This window comes from Anguilla anguilla, chromosome 9, assembly GCF_013347855.1.
Source record: "Anguilla anguilla isolate fAngAng1 chromosome 9, fAngAng1.pri, whole genome shotgun sequence".
In the NCBI taxonomy this organism is placed as follows: Eukaryota; Metazoa; Chordata; class Actinopteri; order Anguilliformes; family Anguillidae; genus Anguilla; species Anguilla anguilla.
The window spans coordinates 18101970-18122565 of NC_049209.1; the positions used below are offsets into that span (position 1 = coordinate 18101970).

The 20596-nt window shown below is 38.6% G+C and overlaps 1 protein-coding gene across 1 annotated transcript in view; it reads left to right on the top strand.

Moving 5' to 3' along the window:
* The window catches only part of LOC118236738 (cGMP-dependent 3',5'-cyclic phosphodiesterase-like), a 69574-nt gene that overhangs the window by 14080 nt on the left and 34898 nt on the right, over nt 1–20596 (top strand). Inside the window, exon 2 of the mRNA XM_035435337.1 lies at nt 2037–2097. Within this exon, the coding sequence (XP_035291228.1) occupies nt 2037–2097 (61 nt within the window). The remainder of the gene's footprint in view (nt 1–2036; nt 2098–20596) is intronic.

Sequence of the window (20596 nt, forward strand, 5' to 3'; positions counted from 1 at the left end):
CTCATTAATTTTTCATTGTCTTTTTTCTTTTTTATGAATTTAATTCCTCCTCCTTAAGTTCTATTTTTAATTACTTACGGCTGTTCTAATACTGCATTGTGATCCCTGGGGTACTGTATTTCGTTCTTTTGATTACACCTGTCTGTAATGAGAAGAGCAATCTTTTCATTTTAATTGACTGTAGTCAGACTGGATTTATAAACAAAGTTTGATGATTAATGCAATATTTGCAACAATCTCTCTTAATAATAAATGTAATATGCAATAAACATAATATCAACATAACACAAAAATTATGAAATAATTAGCATTTGTGTTAAACGGGCAATAATAATTGCAAATTCCTATATGTATTAGTTCATACCAACATGATTGAGAAGTGTAATGTACATGTCTTACTGTTGGAAATACTGTTTTTTCTACATGAAATGATAATTTTCGTGCAGCACAAAAAAAAGCAAAGTACGTGCAGCACAGTTGTAACAGAGGTGCGGTACAATTGTAACAATGGAAAATAGCTGCATAAATCGTTAATACCTGCAATATTTTAAGGACAAACAATATTACTGGTATGTTATTGGGAGGTACAAGAAAGCATCAGTACGCTGAGAATCTCCTGCCATTTATCTTCTTACCCCTGACTGGACAAGGCCTACTGAGATAGACTGGACAGTTTCTGGTTCTGGTTAAGAACGTTTGATATTTTGGCTACAGAGCTAAGCCTACACATAGGGCTAGTGTCCTTATAGATTGGGTTATAAAGATAAAGGTGTTCCATGCATTTAAAGGTTCCAGTGTAGCTCATTATGTATATAATAATATTATATTTACTATATCATATAAATAAAATGACATTTGTACTGGGTGGAATACGTTTCAGGTCAAGGTTATCTAAAGTTTTATGGTTTGATTTCACAAGAAATCGATGAGGGGAGCTCAATTCAATTTCATACAAGAGAGGCTCTGTGATTGGTTTCACCTTGGTGTGGGTGTGTGTGTGTGTGTGTGGCTCTGTGACTCATTTCCAAGGCTTAGACCCAAGTATTTTTCATTAACAACGACATAATTATGCTTTTTAAGTGAGAATCACTGTTATCTCACATCAGACTTACGATTCCATTTGTCTTGATTGTGTTTCATTGAATTAGATTCATTTAAATCCCTCTTCTGCTTTGCACTTTCCCTCATTCCAAGAAAGCAGTTTTAACAGGAATAACAGGACAATCCACCTACCTTTTGTATTTTGCCTTTATTTAGACAGGTAGAAAGCAGAGATAGTATAGAGAGGATACCACAGCTGAGAAAATGCAACGCAAGGGATCGAACCCCCGCACCCAAGCAGGGGGAAATTGCATGGCCGACAGACAGCTCCCCTGTGTACTGCACCACACGTATTGCTAGAAAATGTGTTCTTATCTAGAAATGAGAAAGATAGAGGGAGTTAGAGTTAGACAGGGAGAGAAGTATAGTGAAAAGGAGAGGGGTGAGAGGAGGAGGAGGGAGGGGGAGATGAAGAGCGAGGGAGTGACAGAAAAACCAGAGCAAGTGTCCACCGCTGCCCTCGCTGTCCTCTTCTCCTCGCTCACGCTTCTGTCAGAGAGCTCGCTTCACTGTTCCGGGTAGACGCAGGTGCAAGCAACACTTCAACCGCACAGAGAACGGGAGAACTGTCACAAAATGAGTCGCTAAAGCACACGTGCAAACACCCCACACATACACACCAACACTTACACACTCCACCCACAGATAGATAAAGAGAAAAAAAGAGCAGGGAAGAGAGTGAGATGCAGAAAGGGGAGGAGAGACACATAAATGGAAGGGTGGGGAGGGAGGAGGGACAAGGAAGGTGACAGAACATAGAAAAGAGAAGTGTGGAGTGCAGGTGTGCCTGTATGTCTGTGCATGTGTGTCTGGAGTCCACTGCCACTGTGGAGTAAGAGGGCAGCGCGAGAGGGAGGCAGGTAGCAGGGCAAGTGCAGCTCCAGGATGATTCTGATACTGCAGCAGATTCTGATTTCACTCGTTCACCTTTTCAGAAGGGGACAGCAGGTGTTCCTGAGGGTGGAGGAGCCACGGTCACATCCAGACTCTCTGCAGGTAGGCCAGCGGCTCTCTCTCTCTCTCTCTCTCTCTCTCTCACACTCCCTCCTTTCTTTCTCAGATCTGTCTGCTTGTCTGTTTGTGCTGCTAACCTTCTACAGTTAGTGGGAGGTGTGGACTTGTGTACACTTTCACAAGTGCGTGGACACTGCCTTCAAATCATGTCACGCCTCCCCACCACCCGCTGATTTACTGCAAAGCCTGTTAAGGAGCTGCTGTTTGTGATTGGTCTAAATCTGTAAAGGAGCTGGAGTGTGAGTGGTATAAAAACTGTCTGTATGGGAGCTGGTGTGTGTGAGTGGTATATAAACCTTCTGTATAGGACCTGGTGTCTGAGTGGTATATAAACTGCAGTCGAGCTGGTGTGTGTATAAACCTGTTGTGTGTGAGTGAGTGGTATATAGACTGTCTGTATAGGAGCTGGTGTGTGAGTGATATGTAAACTGGTCAGTAAATGTGCTGGTGTGAGTGAGTGGTATATAAACTGCCTGTAAAGGAGTTGTTGTGAGTGTGGGGCATATTAACCTGTTTGTAAAGGAGCTGGTCTTTGATTGGTATATATATATTGTCTCTAAAGGACCTGGTGTGTGTGAGTGGTATATATACATGGCATTAAAAGGTGCTAGTGCATGATTAGCATATGCACCAGGCACTGTTGATTGAGATATACCTGTGTTCATGCTTTCGGGGGTCAGTATTTTTAATTGACGTATACACGTCTTAATGAAGGGGCTGGTGAACTTTTTGATTTACATGTGAAACTACCTGTTAGCGGGCCAGAATGTGTGAATGGCATATACACCTATCAGTACAGGGACTGGTCTGTGGTCTGGCTCTGTTTTTACCCAAAGTCAAATGTATGTATTCATTAATGTATGTTTTACCACAGTAACAGTACAGTGGATGGCAGCACCTAATGGTGCTATGGATGTGTGCATTTAAGAGGACATTCAGTAGAACACAACCCCTCAAATGACCTGTTCATTAACTGCATGAGCCCTGGTGTACTAAGGATTGGAGCACGCCCTATTAGGTTGAACTTCGAGACTGAACTTTCCTGTATGACTGGACTGATGACATTTCTTCTTCCCTTCTCATAGCTGAAATCTGGGAGTGTTGCTCCTGCTTTGTAGTCCGTAGATATTCAGTTGAGTCATATTCCACTTCAGTCAAATCACAGTTTTTCCTCTTCACTGATAAACACAAAACAAATCTGCATTTGGCTAATGGCATGGATGTGGGGATGTCACCTGCCTTGTGGACGAAACAAGAGTTAGAACTCACTGTTGTCTTTTTTCTATTTGTTTATGTCAAGCAAGCCTTTTGACAAACAAGGAGCTTGCTTATATACCCTGCAAAAACCAAAAAATAAGTCAATCTCAAGTATTTTAGTCTTATATTTTGACTCAATTTTTGAAAAATTATTTTCTATTAATTTTTTGCTAAACAACATTGCCAATATAATGACACAAGTCGTCTCATTGTACGATTTGCCAATGGAGTAAGAAAATTTCACTTGTCAAACAAACAGCAACTTAAAACAATGAAATATTAAAATATACAATGCTTTCAGATATTGCTATATTTTTTAATAACAAATGGCAGTGAAGTATATAATATTTTCCAAAAGGTCCACATTTTAACAATACGGTGCAGTATATTCCATTTCCCTCTAGCAGTGTTTGAACAGCCTTGTGCTCTCGGTTCCTGTGTAATGTTGCAGCAGCCTACTATGCCACAGCTGGCTAGAATAAGTTCTATTTTCTACACAGTTTAAATGTACCACATTATGTTTACAGAAGTTGTCCCAATATGCTTATTGTGACTCATCACATGAACTTAAACCACGAAAGATATAGGGACCACTCTTCCATAAGTATAGTAACATATAGTAAAGTAACATATAAATACAATATGTGCCATCACAAAAAAATAAATGACAAAGCAACAAGATGTAAAACTGCTTAATTTAAAAAATAATTGTATTTAATCTCTGCTGGTTGGTCCTACCTACCACAGATCTGCATAATCTTGCAGGTAAGAAGTATCAAATATGATTGTTTCAAAAACTGTGGTGGACCTACTTTTCTTGTAATTCAAGTTAAATCTGCATCAGGGATACCTCAGCCTTAAGACATGGATTCAGAAATGGATTTAAAATATTCATCTATATTTGGCTACACTTGCATTCTTAAGTACAGTTACCTAGTACAGGGGAGACATAAAAAATTTTCATCATGTTATGAAAGTAGACATTCATAAAACAGTTTTATGCATGTGAATATATGTAGCCTATAGTTCTGCTAGTAGTTCTGTGTTAAAGCGCTGGAAGATCTGGGAATTTGTCTTGTTTGAATAACTGCAGCAAAATATTGATGTGACTGCACTGTTTACATACTGAACTCACTGTAATTAGTGTTGAATAGTTAATCTTCCTGGCAGTAATATCGCTGTCATACACCGGTTGACACCCCTGGGAGGGAGAACATTTCTGGGCACAGGAAGATCAGCAATTCTGGTTTTCACAACAGCATTTTATTTGCTAAGAGAGAGAGAGAGACAGAGAGAGAGAGAGAGAGAGAGAGAGAGAGAGAGAGAAAGTGAGGGAGAGAGAGAGAGAGAGCGCGCTTTCCCCCACATGGGTTCCAAGCACAGATAATAAAACTAGAACAACAAAGACAAAAACCAAACAGGAAAGCTTTTCAGCTTTCCACTTCTGCAGCTGTTCAATGTTTGAGCTGACCAGCTCCTCAACTTTTCAGCACCTTCCTCTTGTAGGCCTACTTGTTCGATGATGGACTCCCCTCTCCCTCTCTCCCTCTCCCTCTCTCAGGGCTTAAAGGTGTGCGCATCTTTAAGCCCCAGGCTGATTTGCCAATGCAACCCAGGTGTGTGTACCCACTTGATGAGTTTTCACTCCAACCCTAACAGAGCACACCTCATTCAACAGCTTGAGCTGCTAATTAGTAGAATCATCAGGTGTGCCAAAATAGGGTTGAAATGAAAACCTACCGAAAACATGCACAACCCTGTTTCTGGAGTAGATCTCCAGGAACAGGGTTCGGCAGCCTTGTTTCATGGAATAACCACAGAGATTAATTTTCATGAGATTTTTGTTTTGTTGTCATAACAATGTGTAATCTGCTTCAGTTTAGATGAATGATAACTCCAGTCAAAAAATTTAATTTGACATGTTTTATGGTATCTATCAAATCCATGCATGCATAATTGACCAAACCATATCCGCCAAGTCTAGAATCTTTGCTAGTAATTTGTATGAAATGGCCTTATCTTCCACATCTTTTTATTACATTAATTGAGTGACTAGGAAAATACAAATCCCTATGACAGCAGTTATTCTTGTGGGTAATGATGCATATTATGTATGGTAAGGATTTAATTACTTGGCAAGACACATACAATAAAAGTAAATAAAAACAATGAATAAAATAATAGAGGCTATAATATTAATTACAATGTGATATTGGTCCTGTTTAATGTTAGTTTTTTTTCATATAAATGGTTTCTCTAATAAACTGCAGAAACCACATCAGAATCTGGTGTAGTTGGAGCACTGGCACAAAAATCTCCTCTGAATGTTTGTAATCGGCCACATCTTTAAATAGTGCATAGACACATTTAAATTTGCTAGCATACAAGAGAAGATTACATTAACAATGTGAACAGAGAAAACAAAATCCACAACTCTACTCATCCATATCTTTGTCATTAACTCTGATTTGATCTGATGAAAGCATTTTCAAAAATACTGTATTAATTTTGCTTTTCATTTGTGAACTTTGTCAAAAGGCTTGCTTGACATAAACAAATAGAAAAAAGACAACAGTGAGTTCTAACTCTTGTTTCGTCCACAAAGCAGGTGACATCCCCACATCCATGCCATTAGCCAAATGCAGATTTGTTTTGTGTTTATCAGTGAAGAGGAAAAACTGTGATTTGACTGAAGTGGAATATGACTCAACTGAATATCTACGGACTACAAAGCAGGAGCAACACTCCCAGATTTCAGCTATGAGAAGGGAAGAAGAAATGTCATCAGTCCAGTCACACATGTCCTGCAGTAATTTTATATCCATTGAGCAATAAATATAGTAATAAATGGTCATGAAAACCCATGCAAATACGTGCCCTGAATTGATCTCTTCATTCTTAGGCTGGGGAATGGTTAAGTTAGAGAAATGACAGGCTGAGGCCACAGAGGAGGTACATACAACAAGTACATACAAGTACATAATAATAATAATAATAATAATAATAATAATACTTCCATACATACATGCATACATATTGTTATTGTTATTGTTGACAGCCGGTCGGGAAAAGTGTGACTTGTCTATAGTGTAGCATTGGCTGATGGGCATGAGTAGGGGGAAGAGCAGGGCTTCAAGCCCTGAGATAGGCCCATTTGTCACACCATTGAGCCCAGAAAAGGTCAATGGAAAAGCAAAGTGGGCTGTTGGCCTGAGTTCCGATGAGTTTGAGTTCTGATTGTGGAAATTCGGCAAAAAACGGACCGATTCTGGCCTGCTAGCAGCTGGCACCACCATGTGCTGCTGGTCTTCCGAGCGTGCTGCCACTCCAGAAGTGAGTCACGGTAAATTAAGAGTCAGCCGTTATCACTCACTGCCTGGGGCCAGTGTCAGTCCCCTGATGGCACTGTGTAAATGATGTAGGCTAGTGCACAGTCCGGGCTGTAGTCACTCTTCAGGGGAGCTGGAGGAGTGGGTTCATTGGAGAACAACATGTCCGCAGGGAAATTTCACAGGGGCGGGATTCAGAAACTGTGACTCTGGGATGAAGTGGTAGAAATAACAATATGTAAAATTCCTGCTCTGGATAATTGACAAAGAACATGAACGTGTGTGTGTACCTGTGCATAGTGATATGATGCTATTGGAATTCTTGTGCTGAAGGTATATTTCACCACTGAAGCCAGTTTCCGCACTAGTCAGGTTTTTCCAGCCTGGAGAATTTCCTCTGTTCATCATATTTTCAGCATCATGAAACTGAAAATACATCTTTGTGTTTTTAAGGACACAGATCACTTAATATGATGCACTCCACAGGTTTCATTAGCCTCTAATAAGACAGCAGTATTGCACAACTGGCTAAAGTAAACAGAGTTACAAAGAGTTCTGAATTTTAACTGGAGCTAATGATTGTTCCACTTTTCTGAAATATCAGGAGATCCAGTTGCAGTTTATAAAACTGCCAAATAAATAAATTAAAACCCAGTCCTTTTTCTTTCATACATCAAGTCAGTGTGGCATCCAAGTAGATGTGTGGTGACAGACAGTGCACAGGCATCATGGAGAAATGTGATTGAAGTTGACATTTAGGGATATATCAGATGAAAATCATTTTCTTTGAGTGTCAGACATAGTGTCACCCTACACTATTCCAGGAAAGAAAAGGGGGAAGGGGGGGGGGGTTCTCCAGAGATATATATATTTTGCTCAGTGATTTCATTTTTCAAAATGAATGCCTAGGCTTATCCTTCTTGATTCTTGATGGTCGATCATGTTAGTAATTACGTTTCTGTGACTCATTATTCCCAGATATTTCACTGGACATAGATTCAGTTTATCGTATGATACAGATTCAGGACTGGCTTTTGCTCTCCAAGCTTTTCAGAAGAAAGTTTGTACCATTTGGAAGAGGTCAACAAGGCTGAGTTTCGGCCCTGTGGTGAGAAGCAGGCTCTTGTACAACCTAGCTCCAGCAGAGGAGGCTAGAGGATTCCCAGGGTAGTACCTACCATTGCGTCACACATATGGCCTCTGAACTCTGAACTCTGACCTCTGGCATCCCTCAGGGCCTGGCTCACCTCCAGGTTAAGACTGTGAATTGCTCCACATTAGTCCTCTAGCTTCAGCTATTAAAGCCATGACCTTAACCATAGCCATTTTGTTCAAAAGAGCTGGGAGCAGTCCATGGTCAGTGTTTGAGGGTTCTGTCTGCTTGAGCCCTCTCTCCTTCTGTGCTCACCCATATGATTCAGAAATGCACCTTGGGAAATAGTAATCTCCCACAGACTTCAGCAGAACTGCAGATCGTATCCATGACTAAGCGCTCTCAGTCTTTGGGCTCAAGGAACTACAAAAAATAAGATTACTTAGTATGTTTCCAATGCACCATGCGATGATTCACTGATTTAGTTTTAAAGGCATTTTGTGTGTTCTTCAATGATCATGAAATGATCATGATATTATGAGACCTCTTTGAAAGATAGATGGCCTTGTTTCTCTGTGCCAAGCAAGGTCTCACACCTCAGTATTTTGCCCTGGAGCTCACTGGCAGGCAGAGAGGCACTGTAGGTTTAGAAAATGCTGTCGCTTTGCTCCATAAATCTACCATGAACAATCTAAACAAACAAGACTTCAGAGATGTGTTGTGATCACATCTCAAAAGAGTCATTGAGAAGCAGGTGTGATTTGTGTAATATAACTTAATCTATAGTCTATCATTTATTAACTAAGCAGCCTCTTTTATTATAGCAGGATTAGTAACATGCATATAAATGAGAGCTTCAAGAACAGTGAGTGGCGCATTAAGTAAATTAGCAAACTGAACAATGGCCATAAATGAATACAACCAATCACACACCAGCCTGTACTTAATTTCTTAACAATTGCACAAAACTCTTCCTAGTTACAGAGCAAAAGTTCTGAGTACAACATCTAATTTGATATGTACCTGGTGTGTCTGTCTCTATACAGTAAGCGCTGGTCACAGGAGGTAAGGCCAAGCAGTAACAGAGTCTTCAGATCTCTTGAAGTCTGTCTGTCTGTCTGGGTTCCAAGACAGCACATATATTATCGCTCACGTCACATAGTGAAATGTCCAAAGTTAAATTACTCTGACAGTGTACATTTGACACCTTTTGGTATATGAACTGTGATGGAGTTCAATTAACACCAAACATTTTACTGTGCGCATTTTTATATGAATCAAGCCCGATGGAGGCAAGCGTCTTACTCTTGAATTTGATGCATAATGTAGTCAGTGGAGAGAGCTGAGGGGTGAGACACGGGAGGCTTCTCAGGGTTGTACATCAGTCAAACAATTATGAGCGACTGCATTATGAATAATCTCAAGCGGACTGGTGGCACAGGCGGGGAGGGCCTCCAGCAGGGAGTTTCAGTTGCAATAAATGAAAAGATAATAATAAAACACGATGCGCTCGCTCGATGAAAGTAATTTGACATGTCAATTAAATTCATTTCTCTGAGAGGAATTTTGTCTCTGAATAACATTTATCGTTTGATCTTCTGGTGTTTTATGAGCCAGCATCCCTGAGGTTTTGAGGAACAGGCTTTAGATTTTTGCCAATAAAAACCTGGCTTACTTCAAGTTGAAATATAATAAATGATGTTACCGTTGTATGTCATGAATAATTGCTCATAATCCGTAAAGTTGTCGCCAAGCAATAAGTCCTATGGGTTTTTTTTTTTTTTTAACACGCCATTCAATTTGTTTCAGTTAATTGATGACACTGGAAAAATTTCACGGACAGTGTTCAGTGGAGTTTTCTTTTCATTTTGCGTTCGGTAGTTGAGAGGTGACCAAAATGGAGAGGCCATATTTACGGAGCATCTGCTGACTGCTGGAGGAGCCGCAGCTGCACTTGGAGTGGAGTTCTGCTGCTGCTGTGCCCTGCTTTTCTGAGCTTTGCTCCTGCACACAGGCCAGATTATCTGCTAGGAATAGAACTGTGAATCCTTTATCATAGATCTTTTACTAATCTCTTCATTTGCAGTGGGATATTAAGTACGGCGAAGAAACTGGGACTCTCTTGCCCGAAGGAAACTTATCTGCCGTTCCAACTGAGTATTTCACAAAACTGCCTATTCGAAGCTGTAAATTAAATCAAAATTTTGGACAAATTCACATATAGGAGATGTGATTTGGTAATGAATCAGAATCCCCAATCAATGACTAGGAATGATTCAATATAATATGAAATATATATAATATACACTTAATGTTCTAACATTTTTGTCCATGCTACTGTAGTAAAATTATCAAAGCGTTATGGTGGCATGACCAGTTCGCTGGGTGACATGACGTTCATCATAGTTGTCAAGTCACCTTCAGAATCAATGAGACAGGGACAAGTTTGTCATGTGTTTGTGGCCATATGAATGTGTATACTGTACTTGTTTTTGTGAAACAAATGCTCTTGGCTGGACATTGTGCTTTGTAACTAGTGCATTGTGAACCATGCTTGTGCCTGGACACCTCTTCACAAGCAGCACAAGGGAAAAGGATGTATGGGAAGTTAGAATGACTCACACGTTATATAAGAAAGAGTTACAAAAAAGAAAAATGTGTGTCAGAAACACTGCAGTATGTCCTCCAATGCCAGCCTTCAGGTATTGAAATAATTGAATGTATCTGCCCAAGGTTCATGACTTCTTTTTCTGTGCTTTATCTAATAAAAAGGTAATGTCGCTAGTTCAGTTCAGATCAAAGAGAAAAATTGAAAGACCAGGACTCAGCAACTCAATGACGAAGAAATGAAAAGAACACACAGAACTGCATTCATTTTCTGCTTCATTAAATTATGCTAGAACAAGGTCATTGGTCTGTATGGGACCATTCAAACATGGATGGATCTGCGATGCAAAATGATGATTTTATCTTTTTTTGCCCAATGGCTTAGTTGCCCTCATGAGGTGACTGGTAGTACTTTATATAGAATCCCAAAACAAGAATGTTTCTAATAAATGACGCACATTCTTGTTTCAGGTAAAGCAGTACATAAAAAATAACCAAATGCAGGAGTGCACATCCTAAATGAAACAGGCACTGCGCTTGCTTGCCTGGCTTTTTGGTGTGTTTTCCCCAAGATTTGGGGAGTCAGGATTGACTCTTCTGTTAACACACCTCCGTTACCACAGCCTGCCCTGTGTGCATTTCACTGGGTCGAGGTAGATACTTGAAAGGACCCCTGGCTTCCAGGGTATTATTATATTTGCCAGTTCTAATAGCTTCGAACAAAGCCTCTGCATGCAGCCTGTGAGAGGGATGGTCTGGCCTGCCACTCAGACGAGCTGTCAGACAGATTAAAGAAACCTCCACTGTGGGCAGATAAATATTTGAAAAAGAACTTAAAAGCAACTTTACAGAGTGCATAAAAAGACAATTCATGGAATATTATAGAAGTGAGAGACAATGTATGGTGAATGAGAACCAGCGAAGGGGTTGTGCTTTGTACCAAGAAATTGAATAATATGCCACTCAAAAGATTATTATTACTTGCATACATAAATATAATCAAAATAATAAAAAATACAAATAAAATACAACAAATCCGTTCTAGTCACCATATCGTAAAAATGTCTCCCATTTTTATGGAAATTTAAGTGTGTGCATGGACAGACGTGTTTCCTCACGTATGGGGAAGTATGAATGTTCTGATGACATGAGATTTTACTGAACTGATTCAAAAAGAAACATTTTTCACTTTTTCTGTGTCAAGCCCAGCAGCTTCAGTAGCCTGTGAATTATCATAATCACGTTCAGTCCGGGTGCTGGGTCACTACTGATTTATTCGACAAACTCTTGAGTGAAGTTGTATGAATGTTAATGGACATCCTGCAGAGGCACTTTAAAGAGCTTCCCATCTCTGTAGAATCTGCATCATCTCTGTGGAAGTGTCTCATTGACTTACCGTAAGAGCTGCTCTCTGTTTAACATCCTTGGCATGGAGCACTGTATGATCTCAGCTCCCTGGTTTCCCACAAGGGCAAAAAGGAGAGGGAGGAGAGGGAAAAGGATTTTGTTTCCTGTAACATGTGGCCGAACACCATCACACCACGAAAATAATTAGCCATAATCCTTGTTCTAGCCATCAGGTAGCAGTGCTTTCACAGGCAAATTACTGCTAGCAACATCTGTTGGATTTACCCACTAGTCCGTGGGAAATTTTCTGCAGCCGGTTAGCTTGGATTATATGAGTGTTTTACTAAACTACAGTGATTGCTGAGCTTGACTGGAGGACAAATGTTTAAGCTTATAATACAGTATGTTTTTAACAGTTCTGAATATCATCCAGAATCATTCATTTATGTACCACAGGAATAAAAATACACTTAAAAACCAAGCATGGATATTCCCCTGTATCACAGGTAATAACAATCAGGTCAAACAAGCTGTCGCTTTCCACAGCCACTTTTTTGTTCTCTTTCCTTTCATTGAAAAAAGAAATTGTTTATGACAATCATACTGATAAGGATGCATTTCATTATGTCATTAACAAACAAGGTTTTTCTTGTTTAACACACCTGTAAGTCAGCTCCCTTTTCATACATTGACTGACAGAAGAAGAGCAACGTATAGGACTGGATGATGGGAGAATATAAGAATATGTTAATATGTTACTGTAGTATTGGACCTGTTGCAGATCTGCAAGCTAATACATAGTCAGCTGGTTGGTGTATCATGTTAATGTGTTGCTAACTCACAAGTTAGAAGTCTTTTCAAGGAATTCCTTATAACCACCCATACATACACTGTTTTCCTGTAAATCCTGGTTTTGTCATATTGCGTGGATTTCACTGCATTCTGATTCACTGATTCACTGATTCTGAAGGTTTAAGTCTGCAATTTTTTGAATTGTGCATCTTCTGCCTCTGTGACTAGATAAAATAGGGAAAATACATATATTTTCAATATATGTATTTTCCCTATTATATAACAATATATAGTTGTCCTTATGGTAGCCATTATTGATTGAGGCCAGGTTTATAGTCATCATATGTGGTCATGTTCATTAATTTATATTATTATTATTATGTTTCCTGTATCTTATATCATAATAGTCATTATAATTACAACTGTGATCAAGGCTTAACGTTTTTGTTAAGTAGACTGCTAGATGTCATTAGGAATAAAAACCGCCAGAGGTGGAAAATGCAGGTTCAGAAAGTAGATCACCTGGATTTACTAATTAGCACAATTCTTCAGCCAGGAGACAGACCCTATTAGTGAAATCAGCTGGCTGAGTTCATGGGTGACAGAGACATGTGGCAGGACTTACTTCCTGACCCCTGGACTTTCCACTTCTGAAAATCAAAATATATACATATAAATATAAATATATATGTAGATGATTCCCAAGACCAGGTCTGGGAAACACTGAGTTCAGGAATTTTAAAACAGAGATTTCGCACTCTCACGCAAGCTGCACAAATAGATACAAACCAATACACTGAAGTAATACATGGTCATACACATGCATGTGTGTGCACATAAATGAATTTTGAATGTTTAGGTTACAGCCATGCATATTATGAAATATTGAACTCTTAATTACATTCTCACCTGGAAGCACAAAATCTGGAGCTGTAAATTTAAATATGGAACTTACGGACCTTGCCATGGTCCACTTTAAATTTTAATGGATAACCTGGAGGCAGGTGGCTTGCTTTTAAGGAAAAATTCAATGCCCAAGGTTCAGAGCAAGTATCTTTGTTTTGGAGTGCTGTGTATATAGATTTATGCGTGAAAGATTGTGTATGTTACAGGAAAGGCTTAAAGACAGGCTTCAATGGTTGTTATCTGTGGCTCCCCCTGTGTCCTTGAGGAATGAAAGGGAGAGGTTTTGAAAGGAGAGAAGAAGCCAAAAGAAGGTCATTTCAACATTGGTTGCTGTTCCTTTGTGATATTTAGCCAGCATGGAAACAGTGTGTTGAGGACATATTTGATCTATACCTCATACAGATGCTAATGGAGAACAGTCTTTGAAGCTTTCAGCTCTTGTAGCTTAACGGCTAATGAAGAGGTTGTGTAAATGTACTTTGTTCTGGATTAATGTAGTAATGATGGTGTGTGTGTGTGTGTGTGTGTGTGTGTGGGTGTTTGTGCTTGTGCTGGGTATAGTTTAAGTAATGATAAAAGCTTCCCTCTCATTGGGTCAAACAGGGGACTAATCACACTCAGAGCTGTAGCTGTCCTGCCTAGTGTACCTCATATCACTAACTATAGCACCATAGCACCATATCATCAACCTCAAATCATGCTGTCAGAGTGCACATTGTACAAAACTTGTACTTTAGTTTTCTTCTCATACTTATTTATAAAAGCTCTTTGTGATGAATGCATATATAGCCTAATTATTTTCCACAATTCTATCCTCAGTACTTGAAAATGAATGTATCATCCTTTTTGTTTATTATTCCTTTTTTATTTGGCCCACAAAGGCAAATAAACATTGATTCGAAAGGCTCTGGAATCTATGGTTTGTTGGAAAACAAAAACGAGGCTCTCTGAAATAGCTCTGGCTAGGATGACATTTCCAAATGCAAAACAGTCAATGATCCCAGCAGGTGTATGGAAATTCCATCTAAACATGTCAGGTTGTTATAGTTACATAAGCGGGCCGGCAGATTGTGTCTTATTGTGGATATTTTAGGCACTTGTTTTGACAGCAGAGCTGTGTGAAGAAATAGCTGTGAAAGAAACAATTTATATGAAAGAAAATCACAGAGAGCAACAAAAGTATGTTCGGTCTATTCAAAGTCCTTTCCCCAAAGGGACATCAAGTTGTGCATTTAGTTATGGCCTGATAAAGCAGCTATGAGCAACCATACCATCCCCTAGCACTTTGATTTCAAACTAATGAAGCTAAGCATCTTAGCTTGAGTTCTGCGAGTTGGTGTTGGTGTACCAGTAGGTGACACTTTTCTCACTGGACCATTTAATTGATTCAGTTCCAAAGCACAGAGAAAGGATGGGAACTCCGCGCTGGGGAAGGTGCTTCAGATTATATGGCAAACTGAAGTCCTGACTAGCTGCCCATTACCCTGGTGTCTAAGCTAGTTTTTTTCTAATTAAGATCTTCTGAGAAATTCATCCCATCCCTCAGGAAATGCAGTTTAAGGAATTTTAAAAATAATCTTCGATGTAACATTGTGAAATGGATTGCTAATGGCTATTTTCTTCATTTGCAAGCCTAATAATTCACTGTGTTGAAGTTCTGATCCTTTCAACATTTTTTCCCCTCAACATAATAAGTAAATGCGTCCAGTAAATGTTTATAAAAGGGCTCAGGAATCAGGGCAATCAGAGGACCATGCCTACTGGTTAAGTTGGCACACTAAGTTGCATAAAACAGTAAGCAGAGAGAGAGAGTGACACCAAGATAACCCAAAGCAAAAGTGGCTGAAATGTTTTTGTTGAGGTTTTCTTGGTCTTGTTTTCCAGTAAATATAGTTATTCTCCTCAATATAAAGCAACACGTTTAAAGGGTAACAAAAATACATTACGGCTTGTGAGCCAGTCGAGTTGAGGAGATCAGGCGGTTTATTCCCCTTGCGACTGAGCTCTGTGAGCCAGAGGTGTTCATGAACAAACGATGGTGAGAGAGTGATGGTGCGCGTGAGACGGCACCCGAGCCTTTTCTCTGATGCGTTTCCACACCCTCCGTTGAGCCGGCTGTGTTGCACACAGGCTTCAGCTGTGCAGAGCAGGGAGTGCAGCTGTGTTGTAAACAGGCTTCAGCTGTGGAGGGCAGGGATTGCAGCTGCGCTGGCTTTTCAGCACTGGACAGCGGCAACCCTACGCAGACCAGGCTGTTCCTTCTGTCTAGATATGTGTCTCTTACAGTTACAAATATATATTTTAACTCCTGAAGAATAGGGAGGAAGGCATGATTTTCAAGGAAAACGTGCTCACCTTCGACCATTTATTCCAGGGTCAATCCTAGATGAATAATGTTCTTGTTTGGCTGGCATCACTGTCTTGCAGTAAATGCCAAAGCAGTTAGGTACTGTCCACTTTTATAAACTGGTAAACAACTATGACTGCTTTTCTTGTAGGTTCATTTATGAACTCTCATGTCCTTAACCATAAGGAAGTTTGACATATATCAGATTTGATTTACTGTTCAAGTAAGTTGACAGCACTCGGTAATGTTAAATCTACCCTCACATTCCCCTTTCATTTCTAGCTTCATAGCCACCAAGAAACCTCATATGCCATCTTAAAAGCTTACTCATAAATGTGTAATCTCCTGTGCATACATTTCTGAGTCACCATGGAAACATTCAGGCCTCGCAATTTAAAGCTGGTAATTTTCTCCATTGTCAATATACAGTAGCTCGATAGCCTTAATCACTGCATTGCAGGGAGTGATCCCTTACAGCTCCTGGAGCATATTCTTGCAAAACAATTGATTCTTTTATTACAGTTATTCCAAGGGTGCAGCGTCAGGGAGTGATAAAATAGAGTGAACCAGTTTGAAAAGAACCTGTGTGCATTTTGCATGTACATTTTTATTGTATTATGCATATGTGTGTAAGCCAATTTAGAATGTGATTTATTCAACCCAATCTATTTCACAATCAAGTGATGCATATGCTGCATTTCAAGTAAATTGATTTTCATGGCAGTGAGCAGCTATTGTAGCAACATTATTTATTATTTATTATCTATTTATTAATTATTTATTTCTTTATCAGTAAATCCAGAATCCATCAAATATGAAGTACTGTAATTGCATTCACAATGAATTTCCCATAGAGCACTTTTTAAAAGTGCAACACATATATAAGTAAAATCAATTTAACTACCCCTCCACCTCCCTCCTACCCTCCATTTGCAAATGGTTGGATAGACTTCCCATATGTTTAAATGTATTTAAAGCCAAAGGAGGCTATTTTGAGGAAGGTCATGTCTAAGGTTATTTTTAAGTGTAGCTCATCTTTTTGTGTTATTTTAGGTTGAAATTGGGAAAAAATGTTTACACGTTGGTTTATTATTCAATAAATGTGCATACATTAACTAAAGTCTTCTCAAGTCTCCACAACACTCTCCATGTTATTTTAAATTGATGAGCAGCATGCACTGTTTACATTCTGGTAGATGAATGTCTGTTGTTGCTTTGAGCAGGCTATTCAGGGTAACTAAATAAATTTGCATCAGGAATATTAAATGTAGTGTCACAAAATATATTCTGTATGTGGGCAATAACAGCATTTTTATGTGAATTTTATGTGTGCAATATAAACAATCTTTTATTATTGACTAAAGTGTATATGGATCCAGTCAATATCAAGGCAAATGAAAAGACTGAATAGTCACAGTACTAAAATACTTCTGGAGAATTTCACAAAATCCTCCTTTGTAGTCCTAAGTTCCTTTTTAGCATCACTTTTACAAACTTTAGTCTTTACCCTGACCACTCAGTACAGTCACACTCAAGCTAATCTTCTCCACCTAATGATATGCGTATCAAATTATTTAATTATAACAGTTAATAATTTAGGCCTATATGTTTTTTGTGTGACTCTTACAGTATACAGTATCGGCATTTATTTAGAATTATATGTGTGGTACGTTGCAGGCATCTCTCTAGAGAAGCACAGAAGATGCACAGCAGGTTCTGTCTGCCGACAGCGTGGGCTCTCTCTAATTGTCTAATCAGGCTGCGCTGTGCTGTTAATAGGTTTTCTGATTCTCTTTGCCTTTTTGAAGCCAGATGTATCCATTCCCTCGTTCTCATAATAAGGTCTGTTAATCCTCATCATGATTGGATCCTGTGCTCCACACCTGCTCTGAAGATCTCATAAAAACCTGAAATTTCAGCCTTATCGTGTCTTTGAAAAGCCTCTAATAAATGCATATGTGAGCTTTTTGCAGAAATGGGAGTCTGTGAAAGATGACATCTCTGAACTCATCAAACCTTCACCAAATCACTGTATTGGCTGTTTAATGCTTGCACTCCTACTGGCCTTTTGTATGGTCTTCTAGCACCCCTTTATTATTAGTCCTAAACTATGTCTTCCTACATCACAGAGACCATGTTTCAGCTTAAGAAAATGGAAGAAGAGGTGTGACCATTTTCCTTAGAGGTGTATATTAGCTGTCAATGTAATGCTCCTGCACCTGCTGTAATACATTCTTCTCACAGTGGCCTTCCAGAAGGTTCTTTCACTGTTCATTTATTTATGTTACACTTTTTCAATACCAGCTGCTGTCCAGGCTGTTGAATTTATTCTACCCTGCCTTTTCTGGTTTAATTGATGCTCATTAGTGGCTAAACACAGAGAAAGTGATTAATTGAACCCTTGTACATATTGTATATATTACAATGTCCACAAACTGCTAGGGAGAGAGTCATGCAAAAATGTTGTTCACACAATGTATTTACAAATGCAAATGTGTGATAGAGTACAAAATATAAAATTATATAATCATAGAAGTTTTTCCCTTGAGGAAATAGGGCGTGCCTTATGGCAGTGAAAACTGAGGACTTGCGATGCCTGAATTTAAATATAGAGAATATGACTCACTAGTAAAGTAAACACACAGTTTGTTTAAACACAGAAAATCTGGCATATTTACTGCAATCTCTCTAAATGTAGTAAATTTAGCAACAGGTAAAATTACCTTTAAAACCTTTAAAGTATTCAAACATATTCTGACACATGCAATGTTGATTGCGATTGCTTTTAACATAACATAATTACATTGAATAACTTCACTGAAACAGTATAAATTAATAGGCATATTGAAGAGTGCTATTAAATGGTGAGTACTAGATGCAGGTGCAATGAGTAGATTCACAGGAGGCTTTCACATTCAAAATGTAATTCAGTTCAATGAAAACAGCCAAAACAAATATCTGTTCTCAACACAGTGATCTTACCACAGTGAAAATAATCACAGTGAGAACTGGCACAAAGGATGTGCTCTAAGAAGGTTTTCAGTTCCCTTGGTTAGACAAAGACCCTTTAGAATGAATTCAGGTTCATTTCAGAAAACATTTTGCTACATGCTAGAATTCTTTTTTTTATTCTTTTTGTGAATAAACTGCAAAGCAGATATATTTTGTTTAAAAATACTTTTCATTTAAAAATACATGTAAAGTGCAATTCAGATTGATACATTTTATGGTAAAATAGATGAAAGGAAACTATACAGTTATGTGATAAGTCCTGTGCAAATGTGAATTGTGAAGCATTGCTTGCAAATGTCAATGTGACCTTTCTTGAGAGATGTGAAAATATTGTAAATAACTAATAATAGTTGTTTGAATAAATACAGTGTGAATTTATTTGCAAAGAGACTTAAACATATTTGTAATTCCCCATTTGAAAATGACTTCTTTCCGGACTTATCTTCTTTGTGGGATTAGTCCAGACCATGAACAAAAAGTAGATTTTTATGAAAATGCATACATCAGAAAATGCACACACATAAAACAATACATGATAATTAATTCCCTGGCACAACATAGTTGAGGAATAATAAACTTGTAATGATAAAATGGTGCATCCTGTCTGATATTACTAACTAGTCTGTAGATATTGCCACATTTTTAAAAGTACAACATAGGAAATTGTGTGACTTTTGCGTTATTTATTATTGACGGAGTAGTAGTGCTGTTTTCATTGCATTTTTTGTGAGTTTTTGTGCTATAATGAAACTTGTAATTTAAATTTATTTCTATTTACGTAAGTCTTTGGGGATAGATACCATCAACCTAAGACTGCTTTCAAAATTTTCATAGTCCGACTTTACTTTGTGTACAGGTCTGTGTCTTTAGTGTTCATCCCCTAGCCACATCCTCCTCTTATTGATCTGTTATTCTTCTAAAGTACAACCAGAATCTAGAAGTTCTACTTTTTGTAGCCTAAAATGTCAGGCTAAGAGGTTAACGTGTTCATGGTCTGCTGCATTGTTCAGTGTGCAGCTACAGCTTTCACAGGAATTGGCAACAGTGTGAGTGTAGCATCTACAGTCTGACTGGGACTTGCAGGGTTCTTGGCCTAGCTGTATTCTACAGTGCATGTGTCTCCAGTGTTTATAAGCAACTGGAGAGACAGCCCTGTTGGAATAACATCCATGGCCCATACCTTCTCCTGCTTCTTTCCTACTTTTGCAGTCTTAAATCTTAATTTGTGATTGTATTGCTGCTGTGACGTTTATATTTTAAAGCAGTGAAAATATAGTCTTTGACAATTAAATGGTGTTTATTGTGAGATTTTCTGCAATTTGTACTCACACATCTTCCTCAGGAATATAGCACCTGCACTTACATATCACACAGTTAATTAGTAGCATTTCCCTTTTGTATTTCCACAGTAATAGGTTAATCAACCCTAGTGGGAAAGTAGAAGGGTTCACCAGTCTAGACCTTCATCCATGTAGGACGATGTTGTTCAGCTGCTTTGTAGTAATATTTTGTAGTCCCAAAAGTCTGTTAGACATTTAGTCTCCTCTCAGTTCATAGCTAGAACATATTCCGGGACAGAAAATATATTCAGCACATTTTGTTAAAGCATGAATTTCATTTATTAATCAACTACCATACTCAGTGATTGGTTCAGGGTTCAGGGTAGAGATCCTGCTTCACTGTTATTAAACATGTAGATTTTTTAGTATAAGCCATAAAATAAAATAAAACATTTTCTCAGGGAAAATCATTAAAGCACTTTCACAGAGCCGACCATTGCTTTTGCGCTAA